The 16327-nt window shown below is 43.7% G+C and overlaps 1 protein-coding gene across 1 annotated transcript; it reads left to right on the top strand.

Annotated features, from left to right (window-relative positions):
• The first annotated feature begins 532 nt into the window (after nucleotides 1-532).
• LOC117646909 (aldose reductase-like) lies at nucleotides 533-5914 on the top strand. Its single transcript, XM_034388228.1, has 5 exons — nucleotides 533-812; nucleotides 2383-2678; nucleotides 4157-4293; nucleotides 5289-5543; nucleotides 5761-5914. The coding sequence occupies exons 1-5, from the start codon at nucleotides 548-550 to the stop codon at nucleotides 5804-5806; spliced, it is 999 nt and encodes a 332-aa protein (XP_034244119.1). The 5' UTR covers nucleotides 533-547; the 3' UTR covers nucleotides 5807-5914.
• Nucleotides 5915-16327: the final 10413 nt, after the last annotated feature.

Here is a 16327-nt window from a genome sequence, read left to right as displayed (position 1 = left end):
GGGACGCGACGTGACCAAGCAGAACGCTTAGGGACCCCGTTGCGACCCACTCAGGGACCGCACGCGACCTGATGGGACCCACAGGGACTCCAGTGGGACGCATCGGGACCCGTTGGAGACCCAAGGGGACCCGAAATTACGATTTGTGGCCGTAAATGTTGCAGAATTACGAATTACGGACGTGATTCGTAGAGACTTTATCGTTAAATGGCAGTAAAAGTACGAATTTTTCTGACCGTGAATGGCCTAGTTTTAATAATCTCGAAGAAGTCCGTAACCCCTGCACGAAGCGAGAGCTTCGCCTCACTCCTGCTCTATGGTGTTACCGCCCCCTGGTTGAAACAAACGTGTCAAAATGTCACGTTCGTTTGAGCATTGTGTCACATTCGTTTGAATGTAAACAAGCCGAGACAAGCTAATTTTTGGCCGATTCACACCCAAACGAATGTGACACAATGCTCAAACGAACGTGACACTTGCTCACGTGATGTCACTTACTTGGAATGAGGGGGAAGGTATTGTTTCTTCGTAATACAAAGGTTTAAGCATGCCTGCTAGTACACTTCGCCTGGAGCCAACCCTGGAGCATGCACGCGTCAGCAATTTGAGATCTGGTTCTGCATGGTCCCAGGCCGCCGAGGGCGAGCTGGAGGCGCCCCTGAACGCGGCCCTGGAGGCTGGCTACCGTCACATCGACACGGCGGCCTCCTACTTCAACGAGGCCCTCATCGGCAAGGTGCTCAACCAGTGGATCAGCTCGGGCAGAGTGAAGCGCGAGGACCTGTTCATTGTCACCAAGCTACCCGCCGCAGGTAGGGAGGCGCATCATTCTTGAAGTAAGAAGATTTACTTATGATGTGGACCTTAGGAACTTTATACACAAGCTCAGGTCAGTCGCATAATCATTATGACAAGCTTGAAGGGCTAAGATTGTCACTAAAGTTTGTCGACAACAAGGGTTTTCTAAGTGCAATAATGAACTAATTTTAAAAGCACTAACATTTTTATTGTATTAGTAGCGCAATGAAAAAGTTATTGCATTATAAGCGCAATAAATATTGTATTGCATTAGCGCATTTATCACTTTATTAGCGTAGTTATCATTTTATCACACCAAAACTGTGATCATCTGGGCCAGACAGGCAAAAACATAAGTGACTTATTGCATTTTTAATGCGATAATTTTTTATTGCTGCCACAGATGGGATAATTTGAAGGAATCACATTAGCCTTTTTACCGCAGCAAACTGTATGAAACTTTTCACATTAGAAATATCAAGGTATCTGTGAGCATATCTCACGACCATGCCAAATCCCAGTCAGATATGCCGGGCCATCTATACGGATTGCGAAAACGCAAAATCGCACGCACGCAAATAAAGATTTTTAACCCGAACTCGAGCGTCGGCCTTCTCTTTCAGTCAGCGAAACTGTCCCAATACAGGCGTTTCAAGTTTTTATCAGAAAAGATTTACTCATATCACCTATGTTTTTATACGCGAAACAGGAAAATTGGAATTGAGTGCTCCTCCCTTTGGTATCCTCCTCTGTATGTAAGGGCGCTCTTAAGAATATTCAATCAAAGAAAAAGAAAGGCGATTTGTGTCCTATGAAAGTACACGTAGAGATCCCTTCGAGGCTAATCTATATCCTTGAACATAAAAGTAAGATTGCACGATCGTTTCACAATGTATGTGTCACTTCTCGGAAGCTTATTCCCGCAAGCCCCAATTAGGTGTCAAGTAGCATCAGGAGAGAAGGGCGCCCTCCTTCTCTCATGGTTGCATACTTTTGCTCGAGACCGAAACTAACAATGGTGCACGATGAGAGGATGCGATGCGACTTCAGAACATTTTCCATAAGGAAGTACACTGCGGTGCACTGATTTTGAAAGGGACGCCCGGCCGAAGCGTTCCACGACGCTTTAGAACGTTGATGCTCAGCGGCTCTTTGGTCCTTCACTGTAGCAGAAAGCTACGGAAAATTCTGTAAACAGCTTGTGGTAATTCTCCGTAGCCCCCTTGTCATTATTCTTCGTAGGCTCTCTCAGTATTCTCCGTAGGCTCTTACAATATTCTCCGTAGGACCTTACAGTGTTCGCCGTAGGACTATTCAGTATTCCTCGTCCTACGGAGAAGACTGTGCGGTCCTACGGAGAATACTGTAAGAGCCTACGGAGAATATTGATAAGAGGGTTACGGAGAATCCTAGCAAAAAAATTAACAGAATTTTCCGTTACTTTTTGCCACAGTGTTTCAAAATCAACATTCACTTTTGTTAGACACTTCATACTAGCATAATTCACGAAAGTGACAACACGAACATCTTGACGAACAGGCGTCGCATTCTTCGAGTAACAGTGCCGTTTTGTCCGTGCCGCAGGCATCAAGCCAGGCGGTCCGCAGAAGTGGCTCTCGGCCTCGCTGCAGAAGCTCGGCCTGGACTACGTGGACCTGTACCTGGCGCACGTACCTTTCTGCGCCAAGGAGGACGCGGCCGGCTCCCCGTTCCCCGTGCCGATGCAGTTCGAGCCCGACACCGACCACGCCGGCATGTGGAGGGACATGGAGGCCGAGGTGCTGGCGGGGCGCGCCAAGGCCATCGGCCTGTCCAACTACAGCAAGCGCCTCATCCAGATCGTGCTGGACAACTGCCGCATCAAGCCCGCCAACCTGCAGGTAATCCACCTTTTGACATCGCTGTGCGATGTGAACCCCACATCCAACTTGGACTTGATATGTTGAATCACGATAGGCCCAATATCGTGATATACAGATCCATAATAATTGCGACGTCTGCAGACTAAATGTCATGGGAATTTTTTTGTCCCACGATTTATGCAATTTTAAGCACATCCGACGCTGACACAATTTTGGTCCCGTCAGGCGACACATTTTGTCCGACGCCTGCTGCAAATTGTACTTTCACTAGACAATTTGTCCCGCCTGGCGGACACAAAATTGCATCACCATCGGATGCTTCAAAAAAAGCATCATTCACGGGGTCGACAAGAAAAAGTCCCATGACTACGGTTTTGACAGATTTTGTGTCGATATCGAGTATCGAGGGATATCGTGCACTGAGATTCCAAACGCTATGAGTATAGCACGTATGGTGCAATGCGCTGTGATATCGCACCATACGTGCAATGCCACAGCCATATTGCACCTTTGGTGCAATGCTTCCCGAAAAGGCCCTATGCTAATGCATGGGAAATGGGAGGCATTGCACTTCACGTGCAATGCTTTTGCATTGCACCAATTGACGCTATACTCATAGCGTTTGGATTCTCAGTGTGGTATCGCGATATATCGACAGATCAATGCGCTTCAAAAGCGAATATCGCAAGCCTCGATATTGGAGATGATATCGTTTCGACCTTATTTCATCGTATCGACCTCAGAACACTGTATCGACCTCAGAACATTGTATCGAGCCCGATAAATGATCCAGGAAGCGGAAGAAGGGGATAACTCAATTTTGGCCATTTTTCAGGAGAAACAAAAAACTGTTAGCAGGGAAAACTAAAACAAAACAAATGAATGTTGCAGATGTTAATAATTTCAAAAAGCATGAGTAAAATTTTGGAAAAAAAATCAAAAGTGTAAGGTCACTCCGTAGAGGATTTCTGCGACTTATCACTTTCCGTTGAAATGGAAAACAGAGTCACCTCACCTTATATTTCCTAAACAAAGTGGAATTTGGAGACAGGTCAAGTGGAACAATAGTCTGCATAAAGTGTATGTTACTCTGGTGTATTTTTTGGACTTAGCTCTTTTTTCCAAATTGAAATTTAAAATTAAGGGGGGGTTAAGTTGAGTTGATTCTTTTTACACTAGATTCATAAAAACACAAGTTGAGTTATATCCTTTTGCCAATTTGTCAAACGGACTCATGTAGACTAAGGTTGAGTTATCTCCATTTTCCAATGAAATTTAGACTGTAAAAGGGGTTAAGTTGAGTTATACCCTTTTTCCATGTGGATTTTCTCCTAAACTGCTTGGAATTCAGTCAAATAATTTGGTGTAATGATGTAAACCATTCTAAGGCACAATAATAAAATAAAAACTCAATTTGGGGATAAGTCAAGTTATTCCCTTCTTCCGCTTCCTGGATCAAATTGTATGGACCTCGATATATCGTGATCGGTCTGCAGGTGGAGCTGCACGTCTACATGCAGCAGAAGCCGCTCGTCGACTTCTGCCACCAGAACGGCATCACCGTCTGCGCCTACTTCCCCATCGGCACGCCTGGCTCCAAGGCGTTTGCGCAGAGCAGCTTCACTCGCGGCATGTAAGCATCCGGTGTCGTCTTCATGATTCAAAGTGTGCTCTGAAGACTCCACAATCAGGGATCCTTAACTTAACATTTAACTAACACTGCTTTCATAACGTAACATAAGATAATGTTCGCTGAAGGTTAAGGGTACGGACTTTTGGAAGTACTTCCAACAGTATCTCTACACAAATTCGAAACACAAAAAAAATAACTTAACCTTTTTGAAAAGATGTCAGAAGTTAAGGGTAATAAGTTTAACTCTTACGATAACGCTATGATGCCCTTATGAGGTAAGGGCATCCCTGTCCACAATTGCTAAGGGTATTCCTCCTGGACCGAACGGGGCTTGAGTTAAAAAGAAAAAGGACGAACGTTTTGTTTACCTCTCTCCGGAGCTCTAGAAGTTCGCACCCAGTATAAATCTTGATGGCGCCTCATAGAGGCTCTGGCCTGGAGGAAAAACAAAATCGGGCTAGAAATGACAGTTTCTTTAAACTGCACGCTGCGGATGCATCCTAAGACCTCGATCGAGGTCTGGAGCTCACCCTTATAGCGTGTATTTCTCATAGTAATTTTCATTTCTGACTTCCCTTTTTGCTCTTCTTCACGACAGCTTCTTTAAGGTACTAGATTGCTGGAAATAATGGAAATAGAGACGTTATGTAATAAGAATTTTCGTGATGTCAATATCTGAAGGCAATATCGCACAAAGATTACACTGAGAGTCCAACCGCTTTTTAGCGTCCATTGGTACAACGCTTTTGCATTGCACATAAAGTGCAATGCCTTTCCATTTCCATGTATGAGCATAGAGCATTTTCGGGAAGCATTGCACGTAAGGTGCAGTATGGCTATGGCATTGCACGTACGCACGGTGCGATATCTCAGTGCATTGCACCATACGTGATATACGCTCATAGCGTTTAGAATCACGACTTGCTTTCAAATGCTTCTCTTCCTGTCGCATTTCCGCTCGACTGTCCCTGTTATCTTCGGGTTCCCTTCTTCAGGATGAAACTCCCTGACCTGATCAACGACCCAACCATCCTGGAAGTGGCCAAGAAGTACAAGAAGACGCCCGGGCAGGTGCTGCTCAAGCACATCGTGCAGCGCGGCGTCTGCGCCATCCCCAAGAGCCTGTCCAAGGAACGCATCGAGCAGAACATCGCGCTGTTCGACTGGGAGCTGAGCAAGGAGGACACGGCCAAGATCGACGCGCTGGACAAAGGGAAGGCGGGCCGCATCCTCAGCTTCTTGTTCTTGGGGTAAGCGGTTGAGTTATATTCACAACACCTCTGCTGCTGCACTGTTTACCCAAGTGTCTACTCCACTCTTTGCATCACTGTTGTAAAGTCAGTTAATTTTTTTTTCATAATGCGCTCCGTACCCAACCTAACATTTTCCGCAGGCTCTTATGAATCTTCTCCGTTTCAGTTATATTCTTAGTGTCTTAATGAATGTCTTACTTGTTGTGTGTTGCAGGATCCCTGAGTCACACCCTGCGTTTCCTTTCCAGGATTACCCATAGGCTGTGCTCACCAGTCGAAAACTCCGTAAAATTATGGAAATTTAACGCAGACTGCACTGTAGCACTGTAATTCAAAGGGTGAGATTTGTCACCAATTTTCGGCGATACCAAATGTATCACCGATGATAAGGTCGTACACGAATGTAGCACCGACAAAAAAGGTCGTACACATCAGCGAGGTTGGCCCTTGTTTTCCTGGGGACGTATCACCCTTTTTTCGGTGATACATTTGTGTACGACCTTTTTTCCGGTGATACATTCTTGTACGACCTTTTTTTTCGGTGATACATGCGTGTACGACCATTTTTTCGGTGATACATTTTAGTATCACCCTTTTTCGGCGAGACAGTTATGTCGTGAGACAGTTATGTCTCACCCCTCGGAGAATGGGATGTATCACTATTTGATTTTCAGTGTGTTCGTTCCTTTTCTACGCCCTGTTATCCGATCTGAATGGCATGTGGTGAAGTAACTTTTCAAAAAGTTTTGAAGAATATCACTTTCACCTTAAGGGCACTGTTCATTTTAGCATGGAAAATAAAATAAGGAAAGCAATCCCAAAAAAATGCCATTTTCCGTTAAAAATGCGTTTAATCACCGTAAAAATATGGTAAATGTGAGAGACACCCTCCGTAAGAGTATGGAGAAATGCAAAAGTATGGAAATTTTCGGAGTCTCAAATCCCAAATTTAGATTAAACTTAATCGGTAAATTTATATGATGAACTTTTGACAGTGCATCTGACTTTATCACAACAATTTCGTCCTGGCGCCATGTACATGCTTGCCTCGACAATAAACTATTTATTTATTTTGCAACAACGTAATTTTATTCTTTCCCTCTGTCCTGAAACATCTTTTCATCACTCATGGGTCATGACAGTATTCTATCATGACATTGAAACCGCACAGTGGTTTAAAATCCTGTTTTAGGGGGAATAAATCGATTTTTCAAAAGTGTCGCGGGGGGCATTCTGGGGGGTGGAAACGAACTATAATACTCCAATACAATATAAAATGACGTTTATAGATTTTTATATGACGCTGGGAGCCACTGGGAAGGGTTTGATTTTAGTCTTTTGTATTTTGATCAAATTTACCTAATTTTCTTAGATGTTTCCTACCCTTATTATTCCAATGAGGGCGATGGTACTGGTATGCTGGCGTGTTTTTCTTTTCGTATCATCATTAATCAAAGGATAGCAGCACACAGCGCAACATTTCGTTCGCGGTTTGGCTCACGGTGGCGGGTCTTTGCTACAAATGCGTTCAAAACATTAAAAAACACACTCTTGGAGTTTCGGACATCGATGGGGCCCGATGGGGCGGAGTTATTGGTGCGAGGCGCTTCCCTTACATGTATATGAACATGTCCTGGCGATAACTTTTCCGCATACGTCCGCAACACGAAACGCAAGGGGATCAACACCACAAAAACGTGTGATTAGTTTTGGGGTCAATCGCTTCTGGTGTACACCATTCAAAATGAAAAAAACATTAGTGCGATTGTTTTTCTTTTCAAATATATTGTTTTTCTTAATAACAAAATGGTTTAATGCGGCTCAGAAGTTAAAACTAAGTATTTTGAGCATTTTAAAGTTTTGCACTTTTTGTGAATTCTGTCATTTTTCTTCTAATTTTGCTATTTTTCTCATAATTTTAGGATTATAAATCCAATTTTTATCGGACCACCTTTTCCTTTGAACTGGTCTTTTCCTGTTGCCTACAGATGATTCAGTTCAATTCTGGTAGCATTTGGTCGCACGGGACGCTTGCTAGGACTTATTCCCCCGAAAATCGCATTTTAAACCACTGTGAACCGCCCCTAGCCGTCAAAGGGGAAAAGGTGTGTCTTAAGGTACCCCAGATAGTGGGGTAACTTGAGACAGCTTTAGAGGACCATGCCTGCCATATAAGTAGGCCCCCGAAAAATTCATGGGTGTCTAACCCGTAGCCATGTGCAATTCAACATAGTTAGGGCTCGGTTGGTGACAGAAGTCTTGGAGACACGCGGCCCAATATTCGTGAAATATTGACTCAGTTTACGCCGGTTTTCGGTACTTCGGTAGACACACTTTGGAATCTTAGTGCACACTGTAAAAAAGTATTGTAAATTTACGAAATTTTTTTTTACAAATTCCCTGTAAAGTAACAATAACATTTCGTTATTTTATAAAATTTGTTCGTAGAGGCCGTTTTATGAATTATTCATCACAGAAATCTTCTTAATTTTATGAAATTTGTTTGTGAACACCGCCTTATGAAATCGTAGGAACGAAATACATCTCAAACGTGACTATAATAGTACAGCAATGTCCAAAAAATATGAAAAGTTTCCTAAAATTACAACAAATGCTTGGGTTATTCCGTTGCACAAATCGCTTGTAAAATTACGAGATATGGTGATGCCTTCATCATTTTACAAGATGTTTCATAAAACAAAACAAAAACGCTGAAATAAGTAAATCTCCATTTAATCAGCGTGACAAGGTAGAACAAAAGCGGTCCACGTAATTTGGAGCGTGTAAAAAGTTTGTGATTTCACAAACTACTGCGTGAAGAATAATTCATAAAACGTCAAGAAACAAAAAAAACGTTGTAAATTTACAGATAATTTGTGCAACGAAATTACCCATAAATTGTTTGTAAATTTACGAACTAATTTTTTACAGTGTGAAAAGCACAAAAACATTTGAACCATGGAGACATTAAAAATCGTATTTTGCTTGTGACGAATTTCCTATAACAAAGCTCAAATATCATATTGTGATCACAAGCGAAACACGATTATCCCCCAAGACATTCTTAATCACATTAAATTACTATATAGTTTTGTACGTTTGGCCTTGTACCGTTTTAGCTTTACTTAACCAAGGTTTACTGCAAAATATTTCGTGGTTTGGTACGGAAAATGGGACCTTCCGTACTGGTTCTCTGTGGTCTCCATAAGGATCTCATATAAACTGGTACGGAAAACATGTACAGAGCTTCCGTGGTTGGCAAGGTACGGACGGTCCAGGTAAAAAATTGACCACGCACGTTCCGTGCTTTCTCCCTATTTTTTTCTACCAGTGTTCGCCGAGTGTTATAATACGTACGTTAAGAGTGTCTGCAAATGAGGACCTAAACGCTTGATATCTGCATGGCTATTCCGATGATAGGAAAGGAGTGCCAGGGGCCGAGGGAGTTCTTGAGTCAGCCGCAACACGAATCACTTTGACCCGCGAATCGATTCAACATCAGTGGGGGGGGGGGGGCGCTACACACTTAGTTAATAGCACAGCAACGAGGGGAGACCAGTCCGGCGTCGGCCAGGAAATGCAGAACACAGGACCGAAGCGACTTCACCAAGATCAACGCACCATGAAATTTTACTTCGGCAGTTCGTTGCTTCGTTTTTCTGCGCACAAAACGAGTGTTGTCAAAGCTCTTTATACCTTGCAATGAAATATGAATGTTTCTGTAAATTCGGTACAAGCATAAAACGCATCTTTTCTTGTTTGTTTTTTCTTTTTTTCACTGTTATACTGAAAACATTTGTTGTCACTATGTGACAAAATGATTGGTGACATCACTGAGGTTCCAAACGCTATTAATATAGCACGTGTGGTGCAATGTACTGAGATTTCGCACCATACGTGCAATGCCATAGCCATATTACACCTGACGTGCAATGCATCTCTTCAATGCCCTATGCGTATCCATGGGAATGGGAAGGTATTGCACTTCATGTACACTGCAGAAGCATTGCACCCATTGACCCTATATTCATAGCGTTTGGATACTCAGTTATGGCCATCACTTGCATATGATGGCACTTACTGCATGGGCGTGACATCTCATCAAATGTTTTGATTACATCGTGATAAGGAAAATTGGCCTTGAAATTGTCACTGTCACAACCAAAATTTGCACCAAGTGACAACCAAAAACTCTCCCGCACAGGTGCGAAGAAAAATCTTCGCTACACGAAGACAAAGTACGTTTGTATCATGCTCCGGGTATTATCTTCGAATCATGGGAAATTTGTTCGTGAGACATTGAGGGTAAATTAAAAGGCTGAACAGTTTCCCAGGGTCCTGAAATATCTTGTGAGATCTCGATCTCAAAAAACCTCACGAGATCTCTCGCCGGCCTACCGGAAGTTTTCATACAGGTCCTTGAAAGAACTTTTTTTAAAAAAAACGAGTACAGTGAGCAAGAAACGTGTTTCTGAGGATGTGCGCACCTGCACTAGGCCTTCGTGGAGTTGAGTGGCAAGAGTCCAGGCAAGACGATTGGCTTCATTGCAGTGGTCGTGTGCTCGGTTGTCTTCATGGCCTCGCCGGGCCGGGCTGAGGCAAAGCAGGTAAGTGAAAGAAGGCATAAGTTCCTGACACCTGAAAAGTCTCATGGGTGCCAGGAACATGGCAAAAACGGATCCTGTTTTCCCCATGTACCCTATAATAAAGACTTAGGTGATTTGCATGAGGATCCTACACGGCAAAAGCAGTGCCCGAGATTCCCAGGCGGTTCCTAGAAAATGGACCCCTTTTTCCAGGGTGGTTCAGAAAATCTCAGGCACATTCAGACGTCTCTATTTGGCCAGCAACCGGGAGGAACTATTCCCAAATAGAGCCCTCTCATGAGAGGCCCCCTGCTTGTGCCGTGAGCGAGAACCAGGAACCGTTTTTATAACCGTGAACTGCTTTAGTGAAGCTAGTCCCACAGTTCAGCCGTGGGTTCGGCCCCAATTTAAGCTCCGACTTGTGTCTCCAAGCGACGTAGGAAGAGGAAGAGGTCTGGGTGGATAGTCTTTTCACAACGGCAAGACAAAATTCTGACAGAAATCGCTCGCTTTGATGTCATGTTGACATTATTATGACATTTCTGGCCATTTATGGTGATTTCTGGTGCTCGAGTTGGGTCCAAAGTCGAGGCTGGACCTAGGGCTGAACTCGGAGCAGGACTCGAATCAGCCTTAACTGCACTGAGAAAACCTTACAAACATTTTTAGGCTCTACAAAGAAAAGCAGTTTGTTATAACAAAGTATTTTGGATGCTCAAAATACTTCGTAAAGTTTCAAGCGTGTGAATACAGCGAATGTCCGCAGGCCGTGCCGGTGCCGTCGTTGGTGGGTCGGGAGCAGGCGCCTCGGTGGCGCGCGCTGCTGGAGGTGGTGCAGGCCGCTCTGCCGCACCGGGACTGCCTCGGTGTGTTCTTCGAGCCGCTGGCCGACCTGGACGGCGTGCTGGCTGCGCTGCGGCAGACGGACTCGCCCTACGCGCTCCAGCTGCTGCACCTGCAGGCCCACGGCCGCGACGTGCCTCTGGAGCACCGCTGTGACGGCTACCTCGTGCTGCTCCAGCGCCCGGACGACCCCGCACGCATGTGGCCCATCGTGGAGGGTGAGAGGAGCGCTCCGAAGTTTGCACACTGTTAATATTTGTTGTCTCTTTATGACAAAAACGCAGATGATATTCTCATCACTTTTAAATGATGACAATCTCATCACAAATTGTTGACATTTTCATCAAAGGCCCTATACTTATTGCATGGGCGTGACAAATGTCATCAATTGTTTTGATGACATCCTCGTAAGGAAAATTAGCCTTGAAATTGTCAGGAAATTGAAAGTGACGACTCAAATTTTCACAGTGCACTATGAACGATTGCCGTATATTACGACGCTTTCTTTTGAATCATAACAAAACAACCGGTGCAGTTGCACTGCTAGAGAGCACAACAAACCAGTAAGAGTAACCGAATCTAGGCTTGAAGTTGAATGGAAAAGGATAGAATAGAGTTTGCCGCATTCACATAGGTCGCGAGTAACATGTGTTGTGGCTTCTTTGTTTCCCTATTGAGAGTGTGGTAACTCCGCACACGGGGTGATTCCGGACACTATTATTTTTACTTGGAGATAGCTCAAAATCCCGCCTCACAGATGAACATAATCAGTTGAAAATGATAATTCCAAATCGCCAAGAAAGGAGGTTAAGCCGTTTCGCTGCGGCCAGGTCTAGTAACATTCACTAAAGTATTTTTTTTTCAGTGCGAAATTTGAATACCATCATAAATAGGCGAAAGCTACATCTCTACTTCGTATTTCGTACATATTGTACCTTAACATCAATGTAAGTCCCATGACTAAATGGTCCTTGGATTTTGCACTGACAAAACTGACTCAAAACTTTCAAGTGAGTTGATTGGAAATGCCCTCTCGCCTCATCAACATGGGCTCGTCGATCTGATCTGATTGGTAACTGCAGCGACATTGTTGAATTATCGCACAGGATCGGTCGCCAAGGTGATCGTCCGCAGCCCTCTGATGCGCATCCTGTTCGCGTGGACCGACCACTTGCCGGCCAGCCGCGCCGTGCTGGACACCACCATGGCGGCCGTCTGGAGGCTCGGCCACCTCAACGCCGTGGCGCTGACGCTGTCCGCGCGGGGCGGCGGACGCCACGACGTATTCGCCTTCAACCCATTTTCAGCAGGTCAGCGCCAGGCGTGGATCGTGGGGTTGGTGTGTGTGTGTGTGTGTGGCGCGTGCACGCACACACACACGCACTAAATGTCATAGGACTATTTTTGTCCCATGAATGATGCACTTCATAGCACATCAGTCGGTGATACAAATTTGTGTCCATGGGGTGAAATAAATTGCCTCATGCCTATTGCAGCAATTTGCTATTTCATTAGAATTATGCATGGATTTTCATTTCCTACTATTCTATCTAAACACTGCAAGAAAAAGGGTAGGTAGTACAACAAAAATACAACAAAAACTGTACAATAAAAGTACAACAGAGGTATTGTATAAAAGTACAACGAGGATTGTACAAATTCACATCTAAAAACGCACACTTTCGCACTTAGTTTAACGCACAAATTCGTGCCTGTTAGAACGCATGGACTCTTTTGTGCAAAGCTTCTGCACATAAAACGACAGTACACTCTCAGCACGAAACTGACTTTTTGCTCATTTTGTCAGTATGAAAGTAATTTGTGAAACCACATATGTACTTTTTCCTTTTTTGAAGAACTTCTAAGGAAATATTAAATAATGTACTGACATGTTTCGCACATAAGTGTACAGAGGAAATTAGTTAATGCACTGCAAGAAATAACCACAACAAAAGTACACGAATTTCTGGCAAATTTTATCAGGAATTTATTCCCGCGTGGAAGGATCTGTAGTTTAGGCTACACTGGAAAAATATAATTTTTTTTGTAACTGTCTATTTAGATTTAAAAGAGAGATTTCTGTACTTTAAATACAATTAAACTGTTAATTGAGTGCATAAAAATGTAGTCAAAGTAAAGATAAAGTATAGAAAACTATAGTTAAACTGTATAAAAACTACCAGTTATTTCGGACAACTATAGTTTTTGACCCCAGTTTGTCCCACTTGACTATATAGTTCAAAGTACAGTTTTACTGTAGTTTATTTACACAGGTAGACTTGGTTTAAAAAAGAAAAGAGACTGCAGTTTGAATTTTGCGGTCAAAATTCAAAAATAGTAATTTTCGAGCCCTGTTTTGAGGAAACTCTTCCTCCCTCCCACCCCATGGGTAACTGAAGTTGTGTTGATCGTGTTTCTTGGGTGAATGTTGCCGGGAGTTGAACCTCGGACACTTCAGTTGCGAAGCAGAGGCCTTGACCACTGCTCCACTGAGCTTCCATGTGGGACAGGGCTTGGCCACTCGACCACATGGAAAGGCCTGCTATCCCCAGGAACTAGAGTGCAACTGCAAGAAAAATACAGTTTTACTGTAAACTGCTCTGTACTATAAGTAAATTTTGCAAATCCAAGAAGTAATTTGTATTAAGTTTGCCTCTGAAACAAAAAGACCATGAAGTGATTTAATTTAGAGTGCCTTTTCAGTCTTATTTTTCAACGACAGGAGTCGTTACCTTTTTAACTTCTGAGACGTTCTGGATCAAGACGCTTCCTAATTTTTGTTGCGTTTAACATTCAAACACCTGGTTATAATGAGTTTGATGCTTCTTAACTAGAACTTGTTTGTCATCTTTGTCAAACTAGTGACACATTGTGGTTTGTTGATTTCCACGATTCCTTGTCACATAATACCTGACCAATATGGAACGTTATAAAATAATCAAACAGATTACCAGATGGTGTTTTAAAGATTTGGTTACATTCAGTCATGTGTTTTTGTTTTTGCTTTTTTTAAAATTTTAGTTTAGTCGTGTCTTCTAAAAGTCTCCAATGTCCAGTATTTCAACGTAAACTGTTGGTCTGCGCACTTATAACTTCCGAGGCTCATACATTATAGAGACTAAAACCAACCTTTATAGCTTGAAAATTTTTAAAAGAAATTACTAAAATTTCTAAAAAATATATCTATTCCCATCCTAATATTCTATATTTTAGTTACATTTTATAATTGTTTCTGTGTCTTCATATCAAATTGCAGTGCTTGACTTATCTTTAAACCATGCCTGAAATGCAAAATTACTGCAAATTGTAGTAAACATTCAACTTGCTTGTCATTGTGTATAAAAATGTGACCAGAAACTACATTTGCTTTGTGGATTGTGCTGAAGATACAAGTGTAGGCAGATCTTTAGTAGTAGACTACAGAATTAAAGAATTAATAACTTCCCTTTAAAGTACAGACCGTACTCAATACCTAGTTAACAAATAACAGTTCAGATAGAGTGCAGTTTTAAAGCACAGCAACCTTCAGTTCCAGGAGCAAACTGTACAACTGTACAACTGTACAAGTTCTGAAGTTTGTTCTTACAAAAAACTGCAGTCAGCAACTGCAGTTTTAGCACTGTAGTTTAAACTGTAGTTTCACTACAGATCCTTCCACGCGGGTTGTACCTTCCAATTGTTGTACAAAGTACAATGAAACCAGCATGATGGGTGCTGGGCAGTCCAGGCCTCGTTGTGGTTTGTACAATCCTCGTTGTACTTTTATACAGTATCTCTATTGTACTTTTATTGTACAGTTTTTGATGTATTTTTGTTGTACTACCTACCCTTTTTCTTGCAGTGTGGGAAAAAAGTCAGTAACGTGCTGAGAGTGCACATGGAAATTTAGTGCGATTAATAATGTCTTGCCCCCGGGGCAGATCGTGGCTGCAACGACACGACAGCTTCGCTGGTGGCCACGTGGACGCCTGCGGCAGGGCTGAGCTTGGCGCGAGGCAGCACGGCCGTGTACCCGTTCGGCGGCAGGCGGGAGTTGGTGCGGCTGAAGTTGCAGGGCTGTCCCATCCGGGTGGGCTTCAAGAACAGCACCAACTACCTCACCGCCACCTTCGTCAACCAGTCCTGGCGCATCTCGGGGATCGGCAAGGAGATCCTCGGGGCCTGCGCTCGGACTCTTCGGTTTCGGGCAGAGGTGACTTTTCAGAGAGGGGTTGACTCGAGGGGTGAATCACTGGTGTACTCATGTGTACAAATTAGCCTGAACTCAGCGTACTCACAGGTTTAAGCAAAATTCGCTAGTTTGAAGTAAGATTTGGTGTTGCGTAATGTCTGAAACAGCATCTAAAGCATTTAAACGTGTAAAAATGTGAAATTTATGAGTTTTCTAGGGTGTACTCACCCGTACTCATGTGCACACCGGAACGCCGAGTGATTCACCCCTCGGAACAGCTTCCCACATTCGTTGTATAAAATTTGACCACATTCCACATTCAGGAGCCAAAAACGCCTGCAAGTAGGCAACATGTGTGGCAAAAACACCAGAAATCTTGCACATTCTTGCACACGCACACAATCATTGTACACAAAATTTTACAGTGGGTCACCCCTCGGGTTGACCGCATTCCGACAGGGAAACAACTTGAATTTTGGTGTACGTTTCCCTTAAAATAAGGTGAACGTTGAAATAACTTGATAACGTGAATTCGCAAGTATGCGTTTGTTATTGTGTACTTGCAGGCGTACTTTTCAGTGTAGGTTGTGTTAGGTTTCTAATTCAGTTTCAACAAATGAGGGATTTGACCGCAATCGTAGTTAGTCCCGCCGCCCCCGAACGTCTCCGACAGCGACACGAACTCGGAGCTGTTCGTCGCGTCGCGCGGCCTGGTGGACCTGGGACTCTACCCAGGCTCCGTGCTCCTCATATGGAAGGACATGACCTCCGTGACGGTCTGCGGCTGGTACACGTACTGGTGCTCCACCTACGCAGTGCCGGTCGACTCCGGGAGCCAACCTCCCATCCACCACGCGTAAGTATTCACTACACTGCGAGAAAATGTGTGAATACTAGCAAAAGGCCTATGAAAACTGTAAAAAAGGACGGCACAACGAGGCCTAGACTGCGCGGAATCGTGCGCGCAGTAAATCTACGTACTCACTTTATATAAAATTGCTCTGCATACGGAAGAGTGTGCATTGCATACTGTGGTGGTGGTCACGTGGGGCCATTGGGCCGGGCTGCATCCCTGACAAGCGCTCTGGTCCACTAAATGGCCTGCTGTGTCGGGGACTTTAGAACAATGTTTAAAACGTGTGCCTGTATGCACACTGTTCTGAAGTGTGCACACTTTTCTA

This window comes from Thrips palmi, unplaced genomic scaffold (assembly GCF_012932325.1).
Source record: "Thrips palmi isolate BJ-2018 unplaced genomic scaffold, TpBJ-2018v1 HiC_scaffold_2, whole genome shotgun sequence".
NCBI classification, from domain to species: domain Eukaryota; kingdom Metazoa; phylum Arthropoda; class Insecta; order Thysanoptera; family Thripidae; genus Thrips; species Thrips palmi.
This window is presented reverse-complemented; position numbering and strand designations above follow the sequence as displayed.